This window comes from Acanthisitta chloris, unplaced genomic scaffold, assembly GCF_000695815.1.
Source record: "Acanthisitta chloris isolate BGI_N310 unplaced genomic scaffold, ASM69581v1 scaffold2452, whole genome shotgun sequence".
NCBI classification, from domain to species: Eukaryota; Metazoa; Chordata; class Aves; order Passeriformes; family Acanthisittidae; genus Acanthisitta; species Acanthisitta chloris.
This window is the reverse complement of record NW_008659695.1, coordinates 11147-31852: the sequence shown is the minus strand read 5'-3', so window position 1 is coordinate 31852 and position 20706 is coordinate 11147. Positions and strand designations below refer to the sequence as shown.

At 51.8% G+C, this 20706-nt stretch overlaps 1 protein-coding gene across 1 annotated transcript in view; it reads right to left on the bottom strand.

Moving 5' to 3' along the window:
- Positions 1 to 384: 384 nt before the first annotated feature.
- The window catches only part of SEC16B (SEC16 homolog B (S. cerevisiae)), a gene marked incomplete at its 5' end in the record, with an annotated part of 20722 nt that continues 400 nt past the window's right edge, over positions 385 to 20706 (bottom strand). Inside the window, 24 exons of the mRNA XM_009069477.1 lie at positions 385 to 453; positions 752 to 828; positions 939 to 1037; positions 1137 to 1218; positions 2056 to 2163; positions 2398 to 2526; positions 2934 to 3004; positions 3472 to 3723; positions 5893 to 5965; positions 6340 to 6477; positions 9888 to 10028; positions 10666 to 10771; positions 10938 to 11049; positions 11404 to 11521; positions 11637 to 11718; positions 12680 to 12777; positions 13412 to 13642; positions 14169 to 14304; positions 15451 to 15512; positions 16078 to 16235; positions 16579 to 16720; positions 17858 to 17969; positions 18072 to 18165; positions 18682 to 18788. Of these exons, the coding sequence (XP_009067725.1) occupies positions 385 to 453; positions 752 to 828; positions 939 to 1037; positions 1137 to 1218; positions 2056 to 2163; positions 2398 to 2526; positions 2934 to 3004; positions 3472 to 3723; positions 5893 to 5965; positions 6340 to 6477; positions 9888 to 10028; positions 10666 to 10771; positions 10938 to 11049; positions 11404 to 11521; positions 11637 to 11718; positions 12680 to 12777; positions 13412 to 13642; positions 14169 to 14304; positions 15451 to 15512; positions 16078 to 16235; positions 16579 to 16720; positions 17858 to 17969; positions 18072 to 18165; positions 18682 to 18788 (2797 nt within the window). The remainder of the gene's footprint in view (positions 454 to 751; positions 829 to 938; positions 1038 to 1136; positions 1219 to 2055; positions 2164 to 2397; positions 2527 to 2933; positions 3005 to 3471; positions 3724 to 5892; positions 5966 to 6339; positions 6478 to 9887; positions 10029 to 10665; positions 10772 to 10937; positions 11050 to 11403; positions 11522 to 11636; positions 11719 to 12679; positions 12778 to 13411; positions 13643 to 14168; positions 14305 to 15450; positions 15513 to 16077; positions 16236 to 16578; positions 16721 to 17857; positions 17970 to 18071; positions 18166 to 18681; positions 18789 to 20706) is intronic.

Genomic DNA, 20706 nt, shown 5'->3' with positions numbered 1-20706 from the left:
CCTCCTCCCCTATTTGACTTTGAACCCCCAAACCTCCCCTCATTTACTGACTTTAAACCCCTAAACCTACCCCCCATTCATTTACTTTTAAACCTCCAATGCATTCACTTTAAACCCCAAAACCTCACCCTATTTATTGAGTTTAAGCCCCCAAACCCCCCCCATTTATTGAACTTAAACCCCCAACCCTCCCCCCTGCCATTCATTGGCTTTAAACCCCCAAACCTGCCCCCGTTCATTGACTTTAACCCCCCCAAACCTTATTTACAACACCCCCAACACCAAACAGGTGACCAAACACCAAACTGGCCCCCCAAAAAATAACCACAAACACCACTTTGTTTAAAAAAAACCCAACTTCCTGCAATTGGCATGTGCCACCAGTCAGAGGGGATTGGGGTAGCGGCGCTGGGAAAGCAGCCTGGGTTGGGTGGGTCGGGCAGTGGCAGCAAGCTGGGAAACACAGAGAGAGATAGATGTGATGTAAGGGTGAGTTGTCCCCAAAATGTGGATTTGTTGTCATCAGGATGTAGCCACAAGGATCCTCCCTCTATTGCTCTCATCCATCACACCTTCCCATCACTGTCCTCCCCCAGTTTGATTTCTTATAAACAACAAACCCTTTTACTCAGGGCTGGTATCCCCTAATTCCCCCTCAGCAGATGCAATCTGGCATCCCCCCAAAAGCCAGGAGACACCCCCTCCCCAATCCCAGCCCCATCCAGCACCACCACCAGGAGGATGCTCTCACCTGCGAGACCTGGGCAGGGTTGAAGAGGGGGATTGATGCCCGTGGTGGGAGAGGCCCAGGGAAGCGAGTCTGGAAGGGCCAAAGAGAGAAATTTAACAGCCACCCCCCAGTTTCAGAGCAATCCTGAGCAGAGTGGTGTCCTGGACACCCCCTGCACACACTCAGATACACCTCTCTCCTCTCCTCACCTGCTGTCCTGCTGTCTGCCCTCCAACCTTGTCCCACGAGCTCCTCACCTCCATGGGCACTGGGCTAACAGCAAAGGTATTTTCACCCTGCATTCCTCCTGAGGCAAGCAAGCAAAACAAAAAAAACTTAAACTTAAGAGGAACAGCTTCTACAAGGCAGATGAGGAGAGGGGTAAGGGGATCCATATGGTATTTACCAGGATTTCTGGAGAGAGGCTGAGCCAAGGGGCTTATCCCAGCTGCAAGAGGGGCATTGGGTGGGGATGGTGACGTCCTCTCCTGAAAGTACATCCACCCATTTAGAGCAGAAGCTCCTTGTGTGGTGAAAAGACCCCTGAGTCAGACACCACACCACACTTTCGGGGTACTGCTCTGCCCCCATCCTGATGGAGAGGTACCCCAGGAGCTGCAGGAAACCTGGCTAAGGGTGGGGGCAACAGGGTCAGGGCAAGCAACACTGCCACCAAACTCAACCACCTGAGAGCTTGGAATTAGACCACACCAAGCCTGGGTACAGCATGAAGGGTCACCAAGCTCCATAGATCTTTGCTCTTCATCTCCTACTAGTTGTAGATGAACATCCCAAAAATTCCTGTTCAGGGACTACAGATCATTCTCAACGAGGAGCAAACTGCCAGGGGGAGGATCTCACTCCAAGCCCCCCATCAGGGATGTGACACCCTGAGGATTCAGGCAGGACTGGGCTAACCACACATGGCTGCTTCCCCCTCACTGCTGCACTTCCAATTGAAGAGGCTTTTCCTTCCCTTCAGCTCCTGAAACCTGCCCGAGCAGTGCCGCTCGCAGCTGCTGCGTTCCACTCCACTGGAGGGCAAGCAATCCCTGCGGAGTTTGCCAAGGGCTCAGAGGACCTCCTGGATCAAAGAGTTTTTATAAATTTACAGTTATTGTTAATCAAGGAGTCACTTCCAGGCTAAAAGGGCTCCCAGTCCTGCTGTGTCTCCACAAAGAGACATGGCCATGAAGAGCTGTGCAGTGGCACAGTCCCTGCATAAGGATGGAAGGAGAAGCAGTGGGTGCTGGGGCAATGTGTCACCCATCCTTGCAGCTGCACTCAGGGTGTCACAAGGGACAGGGCAGCATTTTGTCCCCTACCTGCAGTCCAGATGTGGGGGAGTCTGAGGTTGCCTCAGTTGTGGCTTTGGAAGAAGCTTCTTTGGTGGGCTTTGACCGAAACCAGCCAAACCACCTGAATCCAGAGCTCTGGGAAACAAAAGTTGTCACAAAGAAATGCAGTGGAAAGGGATAAGAAGGGGAGGATGCCATGGCCATCCAGACACCTGCTGGGAGTGGGCACCACTTTGCCAGGGGCAGGGCAGGCAAGCTCAGAGCATGAGGTTCACATTGGCTCTGGGCACCACTTTGCCAGGGGCAGGGCAGGCATCAGGGGCAGGCAAGCTCAGAGCACGAGGTTCACATTGGCTCTGGCATGCTCACCTTGTCCTCATTTGGCTTCTTTGCCTCCTCAGCAGTGTCCTCAGCCTCGCTCTCCGAGGAAGGCTGGCTGTCATCCAAGGAGACAGTGGAGGTCTCCGAGTCAGTCCGAACCCTTGTCTTTAACTCCTCCTGGTACCAGAGACTGAAGCTGCCATGTGCTATTCCCATGCACCAAGCACGATCAGAGTGCCCTCAAGACTCCTCCATGCCAGGATTAGTGGAGAACATCCCTAGGGACCCACACATTCCTTACACAGCAGGTGGGGAGCAGCAGCATCCACAGTGGGGTACAGCCAGACTCTCCACTGGTGGGAGGCTGGAGAGAGCTCCCTTACCCTGTCAGGTCCCCCAAGGGGACAGCTGGCACCATACTGAGGGGCTTTTATACAAGTTCAGAGCATGGACAGATGATTCAGACAGCTGGCACCATACTGAGGGGCTTTTGTACAAGTTCAGAGCATGGACAGATGATCCATCAAGTCCCAAATCCCCCCAGGACTCCCAATGGGATAGTGTCCCTGGTCCTTCTGACTCACCTGCTCTGCTGGGAGGTCTGGCAGCACCTTCCCGAGGGACAGTGGGGTACCCCAGGGCTCCTCAGGTTCTGCTGTGGAACAGAGCAAAGGGCACAGTCAGGGCCTCACCTGAGGAGCTCCTGATGTAGCCATCAGAGTTATTTCCAGTACCTCTATCATCTCACCCCAGAGCACAGTCACCCATATGGTGGTCAAGTTGTCCCCACCAAGAGATGCAAAACACCATTCTGGTCCCTGCCCGTGCCAGCACCAGGGAGTAAGTTGGAAGGTTGAACTGGTGCATCTCAAAGGCAGCTGCTAAGGAAAAAAGCCTTCCCTGTGAGGATAGTAAGGCACTGGGCACAGATGGCCCAGAGAAGCTGTGGCTGCCCTATCCCTGGAAGTGTTCCAAGCCAGGTTGGATGGACTTTGGAGCAACCTGGTCTAGTACCTGCCCAGGGCAGGAAGCTTTGAATGAGATGAGCTGTAAGATCACTTCCAACCCAAACCATTCTGGGATTCTATTAGTTTTGTAGAGAAACAAGGCTGCAACACTTACCTGCTAGTGGCATCACCTGTGCAGGGGACTCAGCAAATTCCCCCCCTGGAGGGGCAGCTGTCCCTTGGCTGAGCACAGGGGGCTGCAGCTCCTGCCCAACGCCGAGCAGTGGTGATGCTGTGGCCTGAGCAGGTGCTGGGGACCAGACAGACACATTCTCCTGGGAGATGGGTCCCTGTGGTGGCACAGGCTGGGACCACTGGTCATACTGGTAGCCTGCACTCTGGGAAAGCTCATTGCCAGACTCACCATCTGCAAAAAATACACAACTCAGGAGTGTACCATTTTTATAATGCTTATAATCCCATCAGGCTGTTACACAGAATTTTCTCCCTTTCCATTACACATCAGCATGAGATCGGGGAATGAGGAGAGACCCCAAGGGACCAGGGAGGGAGGAGGTAGGACTCAGCACAGCAGCAAGTACCTTTCAGAGGCTTCAAGGAAGGTGGGCTGGGAAAGATAGGGGGGGAAAACCCTCCTGGGAATGTGCCTGAGGTTGGAAAAAGGACTCAGTATGGGAAAGCTGTGGAAGCAATGAGCCCACAAGCAGCATGCACCAGCAGTTCAAAGGAGCCTGAGGCCTCCAGCCTTTTCCTCCTCTCCTTCTGCACACCATGAGCAGGAAAGAAAATTCACCAGGAAGCTTTATTGCTGCTCCACAGCAGCACCCATGGATGAGTTTCTTGCTTTAGGCAGATCTATTCAGGGTTGGAGTTTTGTTTGAAAGGCAGGTTGAGCAAGCAGGGTTTGTTTTATTTAACACACACATTGGTCCCAGGTGTGCGTCCTGCTTATTCCAGCTTGGCAGCCTCCTGCCAGAAACATGCTGGGCACTGAGAACTTTTTCTCCCATCACTGTAAGACATGTCAGGCAGGACCCAGATCCCATAGGGAAAGTCTATGGCACCTCTTGATTGCACTGCTACCAAATCTTTGCTTTGCTGCCAGCATCGCCTCCTGCCTACTCAGGGTTGGCTTCACACTCATGAGCTGCTCCCACAGGGCCTGGAGATGCTCAAGATCCACAGGGAGGAGGATGGATGCTCAACTTCATGCTGCCTGGCAAGCTCAGCTGGAAAAAGTCAGGGAGCCCAGGCTGTAAGGATGGAGAGGGAGGTTGCTGTGACCACGTGGATCCCAGCTTGGCATTTGATCTGGGCTTTGTCTTTCCAAGATGGATGAATTCAGCACCAAGCCAGCTTTCTCTGCATGCAGGTCCCTCAGGTGGTGGCTCTGGATGGCCTTCACAGCAAAGAAAAGGGCCAAGCATCGGGAAAGTTTGCTGTGGAGACCACACTGAGCAGACCTGGCTGCTTGGAGAAGCCAAGCCAATGGGATCATCATACCTGCAACTTCTTTCCAGGGAAGGAAGATCACAGCCTCAGCCCTGATAGCAGCAGAAGGCAATTAGGATTGATGATCCTTTTTACTGCCTGGGAGAGCTCTTTGAAAGGGAATTTGGCAGCAGCAGGGAAAGCTGATAGGAAGAAACGGCTTGAAGGAATGTGTCGCGTTTCATCCTGTCTGCACCAGCCTCTATTCTCCACCCTTCAGTGCCAGCATTCCCAGCAGAAAGTTAGACCCAAGCAGCAGTAAGGAGCAGCAGGCTGTACCAGGGCATCCTGCTGATGGAGGGGGATGTGAAGCAATGCTAGTGGGCCACCAGCTCTTGACTTCTCCTCAATGAAACACCCCAATGGATGCACTGCTCAGCTGGGAAAGGAAAGCTCTTTAGCCCTTCCCTTGACACCAGGGGAGGGTTGTGTCCCTCATCTTGGTGTCTCCGAGTGGACTATAGTGCTGGAGGGGATTCTTGGGGTCACCAAGAGGCAAAGCATAGAGATCAAAGCAGCAGCAGGGAAGGGGAAACACTGGGGGTTCACCAACAGGCATCCTGCAGCCCAAGCTCCTTCCTGAATCCTTTGCTCTCTAAGTGTGAAATCCCCTTAGTTCAGCTCCAGTTTGCACCCTCAGAGGGCTGCCTGGGAATGGAGCTGTCGCTCCCAAAGCTCAGCCAGGAGGCACATGCCTCACGTCCAGCACCCACCCCCAGCTCCTCCTCTCCTCCCACAGCACCCACAGGGACCCTTGAAGCTGTGGTAATTAGGCCAAATTACTCAGACTTTGTAAAACGACATGAGCATCCACCCCTCCCTTTGCAGCCCATGCTGGAGGAATGCATCGAGACAGGAGCAGAATATTGAGCTCCAGGGGGATGGTAAGGAGCAAGGTGTAGCTACTGGAAAATGCTGCAGGAAGCAGGGATTGAGCTCCAGGGGGATGGTAAGGAGAAGCAAGGTGTAGCTACTGGAAAATGCTCCAGGAAGCAGCGAGCTGCCTGCCAAACCCTGGCAGCACTATTCCACATGCAGAGAAGCCCACTGTGGTGACCACAACCTACTGCTTCATTTTCTTTACCTGCCATCAATGGATCAGGACAGGAGAGCCCTGGCTGAGCGAGTGTCACCTCCAGAGGGAGATGATCTTCCACCTGCAAGGACTGAAGGGGAAAACATGATAAAACAGATAGCAAAAAGGATGGCACAGGGCAAAGGCTAAGGAAACCACAAATTCAGTGTAAAGGAAAGCACAGTGCATGTGGGTCTGGGGCTTGCAACCCACCCTGGGCAGCAGTTGAGACCCACACTAGCATGGACACAGCTCTTTCCCAGCAAGTGAAGGGGGCTGCAGGGCTGCTGAGAGCAGGCAGGAGGGGAAATGGGATGGAAAAGGTCCCACATCTCTGAGCTCACAAGCTAAGGGGGAAGACAGCTGGGCAATAACAGTCCTTGAACCTCCGTCCCCATTCTCTTGGACTGAGGGCAGAGGAGGAGGATGCTCCTGCAGACAAAGCATGACACAGACCAGCTGCCCCACAGCACTGCTTACCTCCCACTCCTGGCAGCAGGCTCGGAGCTGCTCCAGCCAGTCAGGCTCCAGGGTCTCATCCTGCTCTGGCATCTCCAGGAGCAGAGGGTCAGAGAGCTTCAGCCGCTCAGCTAGCTGTGGGGCCAGGAGGATAGTGAGGATCATCATACATTTCAGATCTACAGGGACCTGATGCACATGGCTGGGCATGTGGGCTCAGGGGAAAATAGCATCACTTCTTCATAACACGGGGGTAAAAGTAACACCAGCCTCTTGTGCAGGATTTACTCCCTCTGCCACCCCGTGGTGCCCTGCAGAGAGTCTCAGCAGGGTTGGCTCAGCACCTCCACAGGGATGCCAAAAGACCAGTGTCAAAGATGCTCCCCACATCAAAGAGGCAGGTAACTATCACCATCCTTTCCTTTGAGGAAAATGAATACCTTTAATCCCACCTAACAGCCAGCCTGGGACACAGGCAGGTTTGCAGGATACCCCACCAGGAGCCCTGGAAAAAGCCCAGCTCCCAGGGCTGTGCATCAACCCCTCACCTATCCTACAAGGATGGATGGGAGCTGGTGTTTTTCTGATTTACACTTACAAATCTCTGAGAAGATTTCACAGCCTTCCAGGCCTGTCCTGATGCTTAACATCCTTACAGCTAAAGAGCTTTTGCTTAATATCTAAGTGAAATCTTCTCTGCTGCAAATTAAGCCTCTCTATCCCTGCTCCCATGGAAGCTGCAGGGACAGCCAGGCACTGTCCTCAAAGAGCAGCCTCCTGCATGCCAGAGGGCTGTTATCACATCCCCTGTGCCCCTTTCTCCTCCAGCATATCTTGCCTAGAACAAATAACCCCGAGGTCTTCTTCAGAGGTCATTTTCCCCTCCATCTCTTATCACCCCAGCTCTCCTCTACTGCACTCACTCCAATTTGGTCCTGTCTCTGAGTGCAGCATCCCAAACAGTGCACAGTGCTCCAGCCAAGACCCCCGAGACCCCAGCATGGGAGGATTATCACCTCCTTGTCTCACACATGCCACTCTTGCTCTCACAGCCCAGAACGATGTTATAACATTGGCTTTTTTTTCCTTTCCTTTTGTAACAGCATCTTGTTATGCTGCTGCTCAAGATTTTTTTTTCCATGCTCCACTATCTCCCCCAGGTCCCTCTCTGCAGTATTGCTGCTGAGTGTTTAATTCCTTCTACAAAAGAGGGGTCTGTGCTGGCCTAGCTGCACAGTGACATGGGGCTCCACTACCATCAACAGGGAGAGGATCTTCTGGAGCAACCAGAATTCCAGGATGAGATGGAGGGTGCCCTGCAGAGCTAAATCCCAGACTGCAGAAATTGCTTAGACAAGACTCCAGTTTTCATACAGCTGGATGAGGAGAGATGACACAAAGCACTGCTCTCCATCCACATCTTTACTGAATTGTCTCTTGCTGGTATCAACTTACCAGCAACCTGGTCTAGTGGGAGATGTCCTTGCCCATGGCAGAAGGATTGGAACTAGATGATCCCTAAGGTCCCTTCCAACCCAAACCATTCTATGATTCTTGGGGATTTATCAAATTTTTCCCCATGTTCTTAATGCTCATTTATCTTCTATGCTTTGCTATGAGGCTGCCACTAAAAAAACATCCAGGGGTGACTTCGCAGTTCAGCCTACCCTCCTCCATAGCCACACAGGTCTGAGCTATGCCTCCCACACCAGTCCCCACTGGACATTTCTCTCTGTTCCTGAACTTTTTTAAAACCTACTCCAAACCAGCACAAGACACTTCACAATTCCAGGAGTTTACAGCAAGACATGAGCTACACAGCACTACCTACATCCCCACTGTCCCATCCCTTTACAAACACACCTATGTTCATCCTAAATCAATGGCAGGAAAAAGGAAATTATAAGCATGATTACTCCTAAACGGGGAGAACGTTTAATCCAAAAGCTAATGTGCACTTTGATCCAATATTAATGAACCAGCACCTGGTTGTATATCGTCCTCAGCTTCAAAAGAGGGGAAGTCTTAATCAAACACTAATGTGTATCATAATTTGTAACACAGTCTAAAACATCAAAGACAAGAGTGTCTACGAATGCACTAGTTTTTCAGATGAAAGTGTTTTCTCCCAGGAGAAGCATTATCCCCAGCAGAACGGCACATCTGAGAGGCTGTTAGACAGTAAATACGCTTCATCGATGTGGGGGGAGCTGTGCCAGCTAAGTTTTGGGTGATTTCTGCAGCACCCACTTCAGACAGCCACCCTTGCTACCCTAGTCTCACAGCACCACACCTTTTGCCCCTTTCATAGAATCACTGCATGATTTCCTGCTCTGCTCTGTGCTGGTGTGGCCTCATCTTCAATACTGTGTGCACTTTTGGGCATCACAATGTGAGGAAGATATTAAGCTATTAGGGGAGGCAATGAAGATGGTGAAGGGACTTGAGGGGAAACTATATGAGGAGCAAATGTGGGCACTTGGTCTGTTCAGCCTGGAGGAGACCTCATGGGTGTTATCAGCTTCCTCACAAGGGGCAGTACAGGGGCAGCACTGACCTCTTCCCCCTGGCACCAGTGACAGGACCCAAGGAAGTGGCCTGAAGTTGTGTCAGGGGAGGTGTAGGTTGGATATTAGAAAAAGGCTCTTCCCCCAGGGGGTGTTTGGGCACTGGAACAGCTCCCCAGGACAGTGGTCACAGCCCCAAGCCTGACAGACCTCAAGAAGTGTTTGGACAATGCTCTCAGGCACATGGTGTGATTCTCAGGGATGTCCTGTGCAGAGCCAAAAGTGGGATTCAGTGATTTTCATGGGTTCCTTCCAACTCAAATATTCTGTGATTTGGGTTGGAAGGAACCTTTTAAAGCTCATCTCATTCCAACCCCCTGCCATGGGCAGGGACACCTTTCACTAGACCAGGTTGCTCAATGTCCCATCCACTCTGGCCTTGAAGGATGGAGAAAGGCTCCAAGCAGCTTCAGCACTGCCCTGGTGATGTGCATGGAGAGGGCAGACCTGCACTCCTGAGAGCCCAAGCTTCCCAGGAGACCCAGGACACTTTGCTGCACTTTTCCTTGCCCTAGCACCTTGTTCATGAAGTGGAGGGGCTGCACTTGGTGCTACAAGCTGGGACATTCCCCTATTCACTGTCACCCCAAAAATGCATCCAGCAGGTAAATGACATCATGAATCATGTGCTGGAGGGCAAATGTGAAGTACTTACACTTCAGCTTCTTAAGTCTGTGCCATACAGACATTCAGAAAGCCCCTCCAGAATTAAAAACATCCTTTGCTTCCAAATAACTCTGCTCCTACTTGGCAGTCAACTTAATTCCTTTGTTTTCTACCCTAAATTTGTGGGGATTAGAGACCCCATGGGGGTCTTGGCTTTGCTGTACTCAGCACACACCACAAAGCAAATCCTGGGGGACTGCTCAGATTTCCCAAGCACTCCCAGCCATGGGAAATGCCAGGGATGCTTCCCACCACACTGGGTCCTGAGTGGGTATGACACCCTGACGAGGATGCAGGAGGTACCAGACTCACCTTCATCACTTGCTGGGCCAGGACAGGGTGCCTGGCTGGGTCCTGGCGCAGGAGCACAGTGGCAATCTGTTCACAGTATTGAAGGGCCTGGGCTGGGAGCCCATGGTCAGCCAAGCGAGAGGCATAGAGCAACTTGTACACCTTGGGAGAGGGAAGCAGAGCAGCCATAGGTGAACAAGGACATGGACACACCTGTGAGTGCCCACTGCCATGGCACATCATCCCAGGGTGACTTGGAGCATCCTGGATGTCTCAACACCCAGAGGTCCCCTGCAACTTGGGGGCACTCCCACCCATCCCCATGGGTGCATCCAGCCTTGCTTCCTGAACCAGGCAGGCAGTGGGGACAGCACAGCAGCTCCATAGAATCACAGAACAGTTTGGATTGGAAGAGACATTAAAGATCATCCAGTTTCAGCCTCAAAGCTCATCCAGGTTGCTCAAAGTCTCATCTAACCTGGCCTTGAACACTTCCAGGGATGTATCCACCCAAGGCATGCAGCATTCAAGGCAGCAATAGCCAGGTACTGATTTGCAATAGGAAAAGCCTTTACCACGAGAGCAGGAGAACAACCAGACATGAGTGACCACTGATAGAACACACTATGCACCCCAAAATCTGCCCTGGAGGAGCCTCTCAGCTGGGACAGCCTCCCCAGTACTCCCAAAGCCCAGTGAGGGGACAAGCCTTAGGAGCAGCCTGAATCCTTGGCTTTGGGTGGATGTTTTGGGGCAGGTCTGAGCAGCTGCACCAGATGTGCTTGAGCATTTCTGCTACCTGGAAGGGAAGCAGGAAGGATTCAGGCTGTCGTAGCTGCTGGCAGTACTCAAAGATTTCCATCCTCTGGATGACTTCTGTCCTGGCGAACTGGGCAAATGCCTGGCTGCAGAGGAGAGGGGTAGGGTCAGCAAGCAGGAGCAGAACTCCCTCCTCAAAGAGACAACTCACATTAAGAGCAGTAAAACCCACAAAGAGGGATTGCTTTTGCATAAAAGTGAGATTCCAGGTATGGGGAAAAGCTGGGACAGGTGACTCCCAGGCTCACTCACCGGTGGCTGCTGCCCAGCAGGGCCATGCGATCTGTCTTCACCCCAAAGTAACCAAAAGGGATATCTGCCATCAGGTAGCAGAAATGAGCTGCTTCCACTGCTCCCTTGCTGGCTGGACAGGAAGAAAAAGATAAACAGTTAGCCCCGAGACATCACCACATAGTCAGCCTTACTTTGGAAGCACCTGAGTTCATATGGAAACCCAAATCCAACCACCCCACTTTCCTTCCTTGCCCATGCGGACCCTCATCTCTCTCTTCTCCCTGTTTTCAGTTCATTTTCCCAGACTGCTGCTTGTTGTATCTAGAAGGTTTCAGTTCAGTGGTAGAACTAGGGGAGCCTGAGCAGGGGTACAGGTGAGCACACTCCATCCTGGCACCACAAATAGCCATGCCAGTGTGGACATGTATGGTGACACTCCAGGTGCCCACCCCCATTCCAGTTGCTCCTAGTGGTCTTGGCTCACCCAAAGTGTCTCCCATGGTGACAATGGCTCGGTGGTTCAGCTCCATGTCTCCAACCTTGTTGGATAACATCACAGCCAGGTGGGGCCTCCAGTCCCCCCATGTGGCATCCCCACAGCACTGGAGGGACACAAGAGGAGAGGAAAGGTGAGCAGAGATGGTCACCACAAGGTGGGTGTCACAGGTGACAGCACAGGGGGGAACACATGCCAGGGTCAGCCTCTTGCTCACAGACCAGTGCTGCCTGAGGAATCCTTCCTGACATGAGCTGGAAGAGTGTCTGCAGGGGGTCATTGGTGGCCAGTGTGCTGGTGAACCTGCAAGGAGACAGTAGAGATAGGGCTGCTGTGCCAGGACTCCAAACCCTCATTCGCTTCCAAGGGCATGTCCCAAATGCCCCAGGAAGACAGTGTTCTGAGGGGTTTCCCAGAGAATCCTTGAATGGTGTGGGTTGGAAGGGACCTTGAAGATCCTCTAGTTCCAACCCCCCTGCAATGGGCAGGGACACCTTCCATTAGACCAGGTTGCTCCAAGCCCTACCCAACCTAGCCTTGAACACTTCCAGGGTTGGGGCAGCCACGGCTTCTCTGAACAGCCTGTGCCAGTGCCTCAGCACCCTCACAGGGAACAGTTTCTTCCTAGTGTCTAATCTAAATCTACCCTCCTTCAGCTTAAGCCATTTCCCCTTGTTTACATGCCCTTGCAAAAAGAAGGCAGAGAGGATCATCAGCCCACGAGGCTGATGATCTGCATTACCTCCAGAGCAGGCAGGTCTCCAGGACTCCACTGGATAAAACGCCCTTAAAAAGGATTTGAGTTCCACGAGACAGAAATTTCTGCTTAACTCTCCCTGAAGGGATCAACCCAATCCAGACTAAGTAGGTTAATTCTACCAGAAAATGTTCATACAAGTGGGATGAACAGCTGAGACCAGGCTGGATCACAGCGAAAGTGGCTCAGCTTCCCTGCCCCATTGCTGCCTTTGCTAGAGCAGCAAAGTAGAGAAGCCAAAGACTCAGAACCCACCCCACATCTCTAGGGAACAGTTTACTTCTGTTTTCCAGCCCTCAACTTGGTTTCTCCTGTCCATCAGGAAGCCTGAAGGATTCAGGCACATCTGGATGGATGTCCCCTCTCCCTTTGTCCCCTTCTGAAAGGCTTCAGCTGGAATCAATGCTTTTTCTCCAGTGCACCAGGGCTGAGGGCACCTGAAGGGATAACAGGCTTGGCAAAGCCAGCCATGGAGCATCATACCTTGCTTTGGCTTCTCCAACTTACCCAGTGAGCACCCAGCTGTAGGTCCGAGGGTCCATCTTGCTGGAGAGGAACAGTGCATGGCCCCACAGCTGGTTTCTCATGGCCCAGACCAGAGCATCCTGCAGCCAAGGTGGAGAAGAAAAAGAATTTGCACTAACTCTGCTTCCCTGCCTTCCTCCACTGCCAGAGGACCCCTCTGCCCCCTCAGCTCAGAGAAGAGCCAATAACTGCTCTGGCTTTATCTAATACCTTTCGTAAAGCTCTCCCATATTCACAAAGGTCCTTTTATGTTTCTGCCTTGCATGATGTCAAGAACTGTGACCTTCATAGCAATATTGTCACTCCTGGATTTCCAGGTCTGTGCTGTCTGTTAGCTCTCAATGCCACCACGATGGGACCTCAACCTGGGCAACCACCTCTCTCTCCCTGTGCCTCTGGTATCCCTTGAGATCACATAGCTGCAAGTGGGGTTGGATCTAGATAACCTTTAAGGTAACTTTCAACCCTAACTGTTTCAGGATTCTGTGAAACTAAACCTGCAGTGCTGCTGAAAGCCTTTGCATCTCATCTTCACTTGGGGCCCCATCCCAGTTCCCAGTGGTGGGAATCACTGCCAGAAACTCTGTTGTACAAATAAAACTGGAAGGGTTGATCCCACAATGACAAATCACCTCTTGGCCACCCTCCCCTTAAAAACAAAGGGGCCAAGAAAATCCCCTCAGCACCATGTCCTGAATCCCACTCACCACTTACTTTCTTCCTGCCATAGTAGAGGAGCTTGGTGAACTTCTCCACTATCTGTGCCTGAGTCTCCACAACAGGAGGGACCTCCCCGGTGATGAGGTCCAGGGTCCCTGGCTGTCGCGACACCAACTCGTCGTCCGTCAGGCCTATCAGGTTGGCTGCAGGGTCTTGCCTCTTGTACTTGTCCTCATGTCTGCAGTCTTGCATCAGCAGCTCAGCTGTGTCTGAGCCCACCATGGACTGGGAAAGGGAAGGGGAGGAATGAGGCACACAGGCTGTCCCAGTCTGACACCCTCACACTTGTAACCTCACACCAGCAAATCTCCCCAACAAGACCAGCCTTGGCCACCAGCACACAGTTTTGGAGGGCAAAGGATTCAGCACAACTAGGAAGACCTTCACAGCACTAGCTCTGAAGACCTTATTCACCTGCTTCCAACAAGCAGCCACAGATGAGATTGGGTGGATTTCAGTGGATTAAGGGAATAACTTCCTTTTAAGCCTATAAATGCTGGCTCCTTAATGAAGGTGGCACCACTCCCTTTCACTGGGCTGTTGGCAGTTCCCAAAGATGAAAAGCAATCACAGAGAAGGGTTTGCTCCAAATATCCAGACAGCATTGAACTGATTGATACTGCTATGGGAATGGGTTTCTTTTAAGGTAGACCCCCTGAAAATAGCAACTGGATCAAGAAGCACCTAAGAGACATACAAACTTTCTCATTTCTGAGATCAAAAGGGTCATCCCCTTCCAGGGGATACCTACCCCATTCTGCCGGCAGAGGAGGACCAGGAGTTTCCAGAGAAGAGAAGAATCTCTGCCCCTCTGTGTTGAGAGATCACAGCCCGTGGCTATCTTCTGCTGGCAAAATGTCATCACATCCACCTTGTGCAGATCTTCCCTACAGCAGCAGAGAAAGACATCAAAGAAACCCAAGGCAAAGCAACCTGGGACATTATTCAGGCTCAGTGCATCCCCAGGATCACCAACAGGGATGCCCCAGTGCCAATGACCACATACCACATTTAAGCTCAAAAATGCTTAACTTTTGTCATTGTCATGACTCTTGGCAGATTTCTGTTTCAGGGATGCAGAGTACATTTCAAACCCTCTCTCTGCCCTCCTGATAATATTTCCACGTGTCCATCTGCAAAGAACCTCAGATTTGCTTCGCTTTGCTGTGCTGCTGTTACAGCTGTGGCTGTCCAAGGCTGCAGGAGCAGGCACAATCTGAATTTAAGTGGCATAGCAGAGGGAGAAAGACACACTTGTGCCCACAGAAACCCTTTGGGACTGAAACAGATGCAGAAACCTTTCAGCTATGTGCAAGTCAGGCAGAACTGCTGTCGTACAATAAAATAACCAGACAGCTGGAAAGAAAGGATGGCTGAGACACAGGATCAGCCTGGGATGAGGAACTGTGGATGCTGATCCTGACCCAATCACACCATCATATGGAGATTCCTAACATTCCCTTTGGCACAAGTGTAACCCCCAGGTCTTCTACACAGGTTCTGGGCATATGTAGCTCACTAAATGGTTTTTCCTTTTCTCTCCCCACTTTGGTAATGAGTGGCCAGAGGACATCCTGGTGTAACTGATACAATACAAACCCAACCTGATGCAATACATGATTCACCCCCAGGCTCATGCTGGCTGAAGCTGCATGCTCCAGTCTGACCCTGACATGCTCAGCAGTCTCAGGGGACAAAAACCTTAGGAAAAGCTTAACCACAGGTTGACCCAGGGCTTTAGACATCCAAAGAGATGCCAAAAACTCATTTATCAGGGACATGAGTACCAAACAAGGTCAGACATACAAACCACACTAAACCCACACCCTATGAATATTCAAAATAAACCAACTCCTACAATTCAAACCAACCCACACCACATCCAAGGGGCTGAACATCCAAGCTGAACCTAGATGTGACCTCAGCAGTTATCTCAAAACCATGGGAGCCCTGGAGCCTGCCTTGAGCTCATGTCTCCTCCAAAAGGAGACAGCCAGGAGGACGCAGCTCCTGGACCTGCTGGTGCAGCATACCTGGCCAGGGGCCCTGGGAAGGCTTCTAGCTCCTCCAGCTCTTTTGTGCCATGAAGGATTGCCTAAAAAACAAAAGCAAATTCAGCAGCTGTACTCCAGCAATCAGGCTCTCCCAGCTGGGCTAGCTGAAAGCCAGTGACTTGACCAAGGATGAACAGCATTAGTGAACCCATTCTCTGCTGCCTTAAGATAACCCCAGAGCACAGACCCTGAAGCATCAAATGGACCCCAATGCTAAGGTCCAGAAAAGAAATGCCTGCTGAGATACCACCTGCTTTCTTTGGGAGGCAAAACAGGAGACTGGAACACTGTGGTAGACTCAGGGGATGGATATGGCCTCTCTATTGGAGCACCTCAGAAAGAGCAGTGGAGTTATCTTTCAGAGAGGTACAGAGCATATCTGTCTCCATCAGAAGGGACAGATGCCAAGAGTTAGAGAGCTGAAGACTGAAAGTCATGCCCAGGCACAGACTGGCACAATGCAGACTCAGGAGTATGTGGGATGGAGAGAAGATGGGAGCAGGGGACAGGAAGGCTGCTGAGACGAATGGTGTCTCCAACCCTCAGGGCAAGAGGAGCCACTCCAGGAAGAGGACTGGGGGCATTTGGGGGTGTAGGCTGTCATACCTCCAGGCTGTGCAGCTCAACATGGGCTAGCTGTCCCTCAGCAGGGTGGTGGGGATGTGCCAGCACCAACTGGCCTCCAGCTCCGAAGCACACTGCCGTGTGTGGCTGTAGGAACTTGAGGGGGACCACCGGGGTCGGCGTGGGCAGCACAGGCACCCCTGCAATGCCACACAGGCCACTGAGAGTCCCTCATGCTGATCCCACACCATTTCCACTATGAAGGACATGACCAGGTCCCAGCCTGGACCCCCAACTTAAGGATCCCTTCACTGACCCCACCATGCAACAACTGTCACCAACAGCAGCAGGTGTGTACAACAGCTCCTGCAGCTACCCAGGCAGAGCCCCCAGTCCACACACCCACCCCACAGCCCTCCAGCCATGCCTTGTATCTGCACAGCCTCCTCCAGGAAAGGACCAAGCTGTGAGACAGCTAATCTCCTACCACCAGCCATTTATTCCCTTGCTCCCCCCTTGTCAGAGCACCCCATCACACCCCACCTGTTTGTTCCACATTCCAGGTCCCTGGAAGCATAGGGTCATACTGGTCAGCATCATCACGGATGTACTGGCTGAGCTCGTGGCTGCTGGAGCTGAGCCCTGACTCGTGGTACTGCAGGAGCAGGCTGGGCTGGCCTGAGGGCTGCAAGGAAGGGAGAAAACAATCCTGGCTGAGAAACTAGGGATGCTACTCCCTTCCTGCTCCCAGAGCAGTGGGACAGGCTCTGCTGCTCCAGGAAAGTGCCCAGCCAGAGCAGCACAGCCAGTTCCCACCTGAGCAGCTCACACCCTGCAGCATCTTGGGTTCACCCTGGCACATACCCTGGTCATACCCAACAGCTTTGAAAAATAATTTACATCAGTCACTGGTTGAGTCTGACAGCTTTCCTAGCCCTAACATGAGCTCCTCAACACAGCCAAAGAGATGGGGCTTGGGAACCCAAACCAGCATTGCCCAGGAGCAAAAATCTCCACTGCAGCTTTGATTTGATATTTTATCTCTTCATTTTCTCTTGGCAAAACACAACGATCAGGACAGGACATAAGTGTGATGGAGCAGGACTTAGCTGACAGAGCTGACGCTGACAAGCAGCTGTCAACTACCCAGGAAGGACAGAATCATGGAATCAGAGAACAATTTAGGTTGGAAAAGACCTCTGTGATCACTGAATCCAACCATTAACAGAGCACTGTCATATTCATCACTAAACCATGTCTCCAAGTGCCACATCTGCATGTCCTAAATCCCTCCAGTGTTGGTGACTCCACACTGCCCTGGGCAGTCTGTTCCAATGCTTGTCAACCCTTTTGAGGAAGAAATTTTCCTAATATCCAATCTAAACTTCTCCTGGCACAACTTGAGGCCATTACCTCTCGTCCTGTCACTTGGGAGAAGACAGCAACACCCACCTGCCTACAGCCTCCTTTCAGTGAGGAGTGATAAGGTCCCCCCTGAGCCTCCTTTTCTGCAGGCTGAGCCCCCTCAGCTCCTCCTCAGAGGTTTGTGCTTCAAACCCTTCCCAGATCCACTGCACAGGAGCATCCCACCAAGCCTAGGTTTGTGTCCTGCTCCTGGCTCTGGGGAGCAACAGCCCAGTAGATGGAGAGTTCATAAGCACTAATAACCCACTATAAAAATCCACAGGGACTGTTAGGCACTAAGTACAACAAAGTAAAATGGCCCTTTTCTTAGCTGGAGGGGGAACACATGGGTTGCTCCCCCAATCCCCTTGAGATCCCCAAGCCTCTTGTCCTCTACCCCTGCCCATCTTGAGGTTACCTCTCGGGGCTGACCACCAGCCTCCCCTGAACTGCTGCTGAATTCTCCTCCTGCCCTTTCCCTCCTGGAAGCTGAGATGTAGCTCTCCTCATAGGAGTTGTAGGTCTGATTCCTGCAGATGGGAGCAAAGGGAGACAAATTTTGGAACCAGCCCCAAACCTGCCAATTTTGCAGCAAATGTTTGCACCAGGTTGTCCAGACTCCCCACCCTTACCTGTCCTGCCCTGGGGGGCCTGTGGCCAGGTTGGGGTGGTAGCCCCTGTAGTAGTGCTGCTTCTGGTAACTGGTACTCTTGCCTTGTCTCAAGTCTGAAGAGAGAATCAAGAGTTAGCATTTTCCCCCCAGAGCAACAATGAAGTTGTAAAAGAAGAATCAGGCAGTTGGCCATGCACATCCCATTTGCTTCCAAACTATCCCAATACATTGGAGGTGTGATAAAACCCTGTATACATTTGCCAACACAGTACTGATGTCCTTTCCTCTTTCCTCCTGCCCCTTCTCTCCAGTCCAGAAACAGCAAAAAGGAGGCCCTGGCCACTCTGATCACACAGCACCACTGATATCAGCCTGGAACTGGGAATGATGCAGGTTTACAGCCCTGGAGATCAAGACCAAACATTCCCTTGGGTGCACCTAGCTCCTGCTCACATTTCCTAAATGCAAACTGGGAGCCAGTGTTGCACAAAGAGAGCAATAACACCCAGGAGTATGGGCAGGACAAAGCCCTGGATATCTGCAAGCCCTGGGAGAAGAAACCAGTCCTGGAGAACGCATCACTTCTCCTGCAAGCAAGCTGCCTCCATCCCCAAAGGATTAGCCCATACCTCTGTCATTCTGCCAGGCCACTGGCTGCCACTGGTGGCTTTGGTAGGAGTAGTCATCCCCATAGCTGGTTGCTGGATACTGCCAATGAGGGTCTTCATACCCTTGCCTGAAACACAACAGAAGAATCTGAGGAAGAAAAGGGCACCACTGTGCGTTCTGGACTACATCTAGGGTTAAATTCTTGCCATGGATGGGACCTTAGGTGGAAGAAAGGGTGATGGAAATAAAGCCAGGTCCCCTGCCCAGTGGCAGGGCTGGAAAATGGTCAGGCATCACACCTGAAAGGAGCAACAGGAGGTGTAGATACCTTCCCACCCACACTTATGAGAAAGCTGCACACTGCAGTTTCAGGTAATACCCAATCTCATAGAATCACAGAATGATTTGGACTGGAAAGGACCTTAAATGGTCATTTGATTCCAATTCTCCTGCAGGGACACCTTCCACTACACCAGGTTGCTCCAAGCCCTGTCCAAGCTGTCCTTGAACACTTTCAGGGATGGGGCAGCTAACAGCTGCTCTGGGCAACCTGTGCCAGTGCCTCATCACCTTCACAGGGAAGAATTTCTTCCTAATAGCCAATTTAAGCCCATCCCCTGCCAGTTTGACCCTGCCCTGTCACTCCATGCCCTTGCCCAGAGTCCCTCTCCATCTCTGTTGGACCCCTTCAGGCACTGGGGAGGGGCTCTAAGGTTCCCCCGGAGTCTTCTCTTGTCCAGGCTGAACCCCAATTCTCTCAGCCTTTGAATTTCAGCACAAATGGTGAGGACTCCCCACGATGATCAGCTTTCATCCACATTTAAGGAGAGGTCCCCCAAAAGCATCTTCTCCACCAAACTCTGGAGCTGCTGTGGCCACCACACAGCTCAGCAGGTGTCCCCCCATCCCAAGGCTCCCACCTGGCACTCACACACTTCAACCCTCATTTACACAGCATTTGGTCAACCCTGTGCAACAGCTCCTTCCAGTGTGAGCATCATACAACCTCAGCACAAAACCTCACATCTCCAATCCGTAACTCACCAGTGCAATAACTCAAGCAAATCAACCCAAATTTGCTGGAGCTCTCAAAGCTCTTCCTCAGCACCAAGAGCATCCTCCAGCCCACATTTTATCCGTTCACCCACCGCTGCTTCAGCAGCTGAGCTTGCAGACTGCCTCCTGCTCCTATATTACCCTTTGTATTTTTATTGTTCACCTTGCACTTAGGAAAAAAGAACTGCATTTAATCAAATCTGCAAGAAAAATGCACCCCAGGCCTAAGACAGAGTGTGTGAAATGGCAACTACAGAAGTCAGTTTTAAGAGGAAATCATAGAATCATAGAATTTTAGGGGTTGGAATAGACATTAGAGATCATCTAGTGCCAAACCCCTGCCCTGGGCAGGGACACCTCCCACCAGAGCAGGTTGCTCAAGGCTCATCCAACCTGGCTGTGAACACTGCCAGGGTTGGGGCAGTCACAGCCTCCCTGGGCAACCTGGGACAGTGTCTCACCACCCTCACAGGAAAAAACCTTTTCCTAGTGTCTAGCCTAAATTTCCTCTCCTTTAATTTGAACCTGTTACTCCTTGTCCTATCACTGCAGTTTCTAACCAAGAGTCCTGCTCCAGCTTTCCTGGAGCCTCTTCAGATCCTGGAAGGTGCTATAAGGTCTCCACACAATTTTCTCTTTTCCTGGCTGAACAGCCCTAACTCTCTCAGCCTGTCCTTGTAGGGGAGATGCTCCATTCCTCTTAGCAGCTTCATGGCCTGCTCTGGACTTGCTCCAACAGTTCCATGTCCCCGTTATGTTGGGGACACCAGAACTGTGTGCAGCACTCTAGTTGGGTCTCATGAGAGCAGAGGAGGAGAATCACCTCCTTCAACCTGCTGCCCACACTCCTTAAATCAAAGCTGCAACTGCTACACAGCCTTAAATATACAAGTCCTGGGCTGCTTTAAGAGCTGGACATCACCTCATGACAAGCTGTTTTCCCTGTGCAGTCACAAGGGCAGGACCCTCGAGCAGTGAAACGCTCAAAT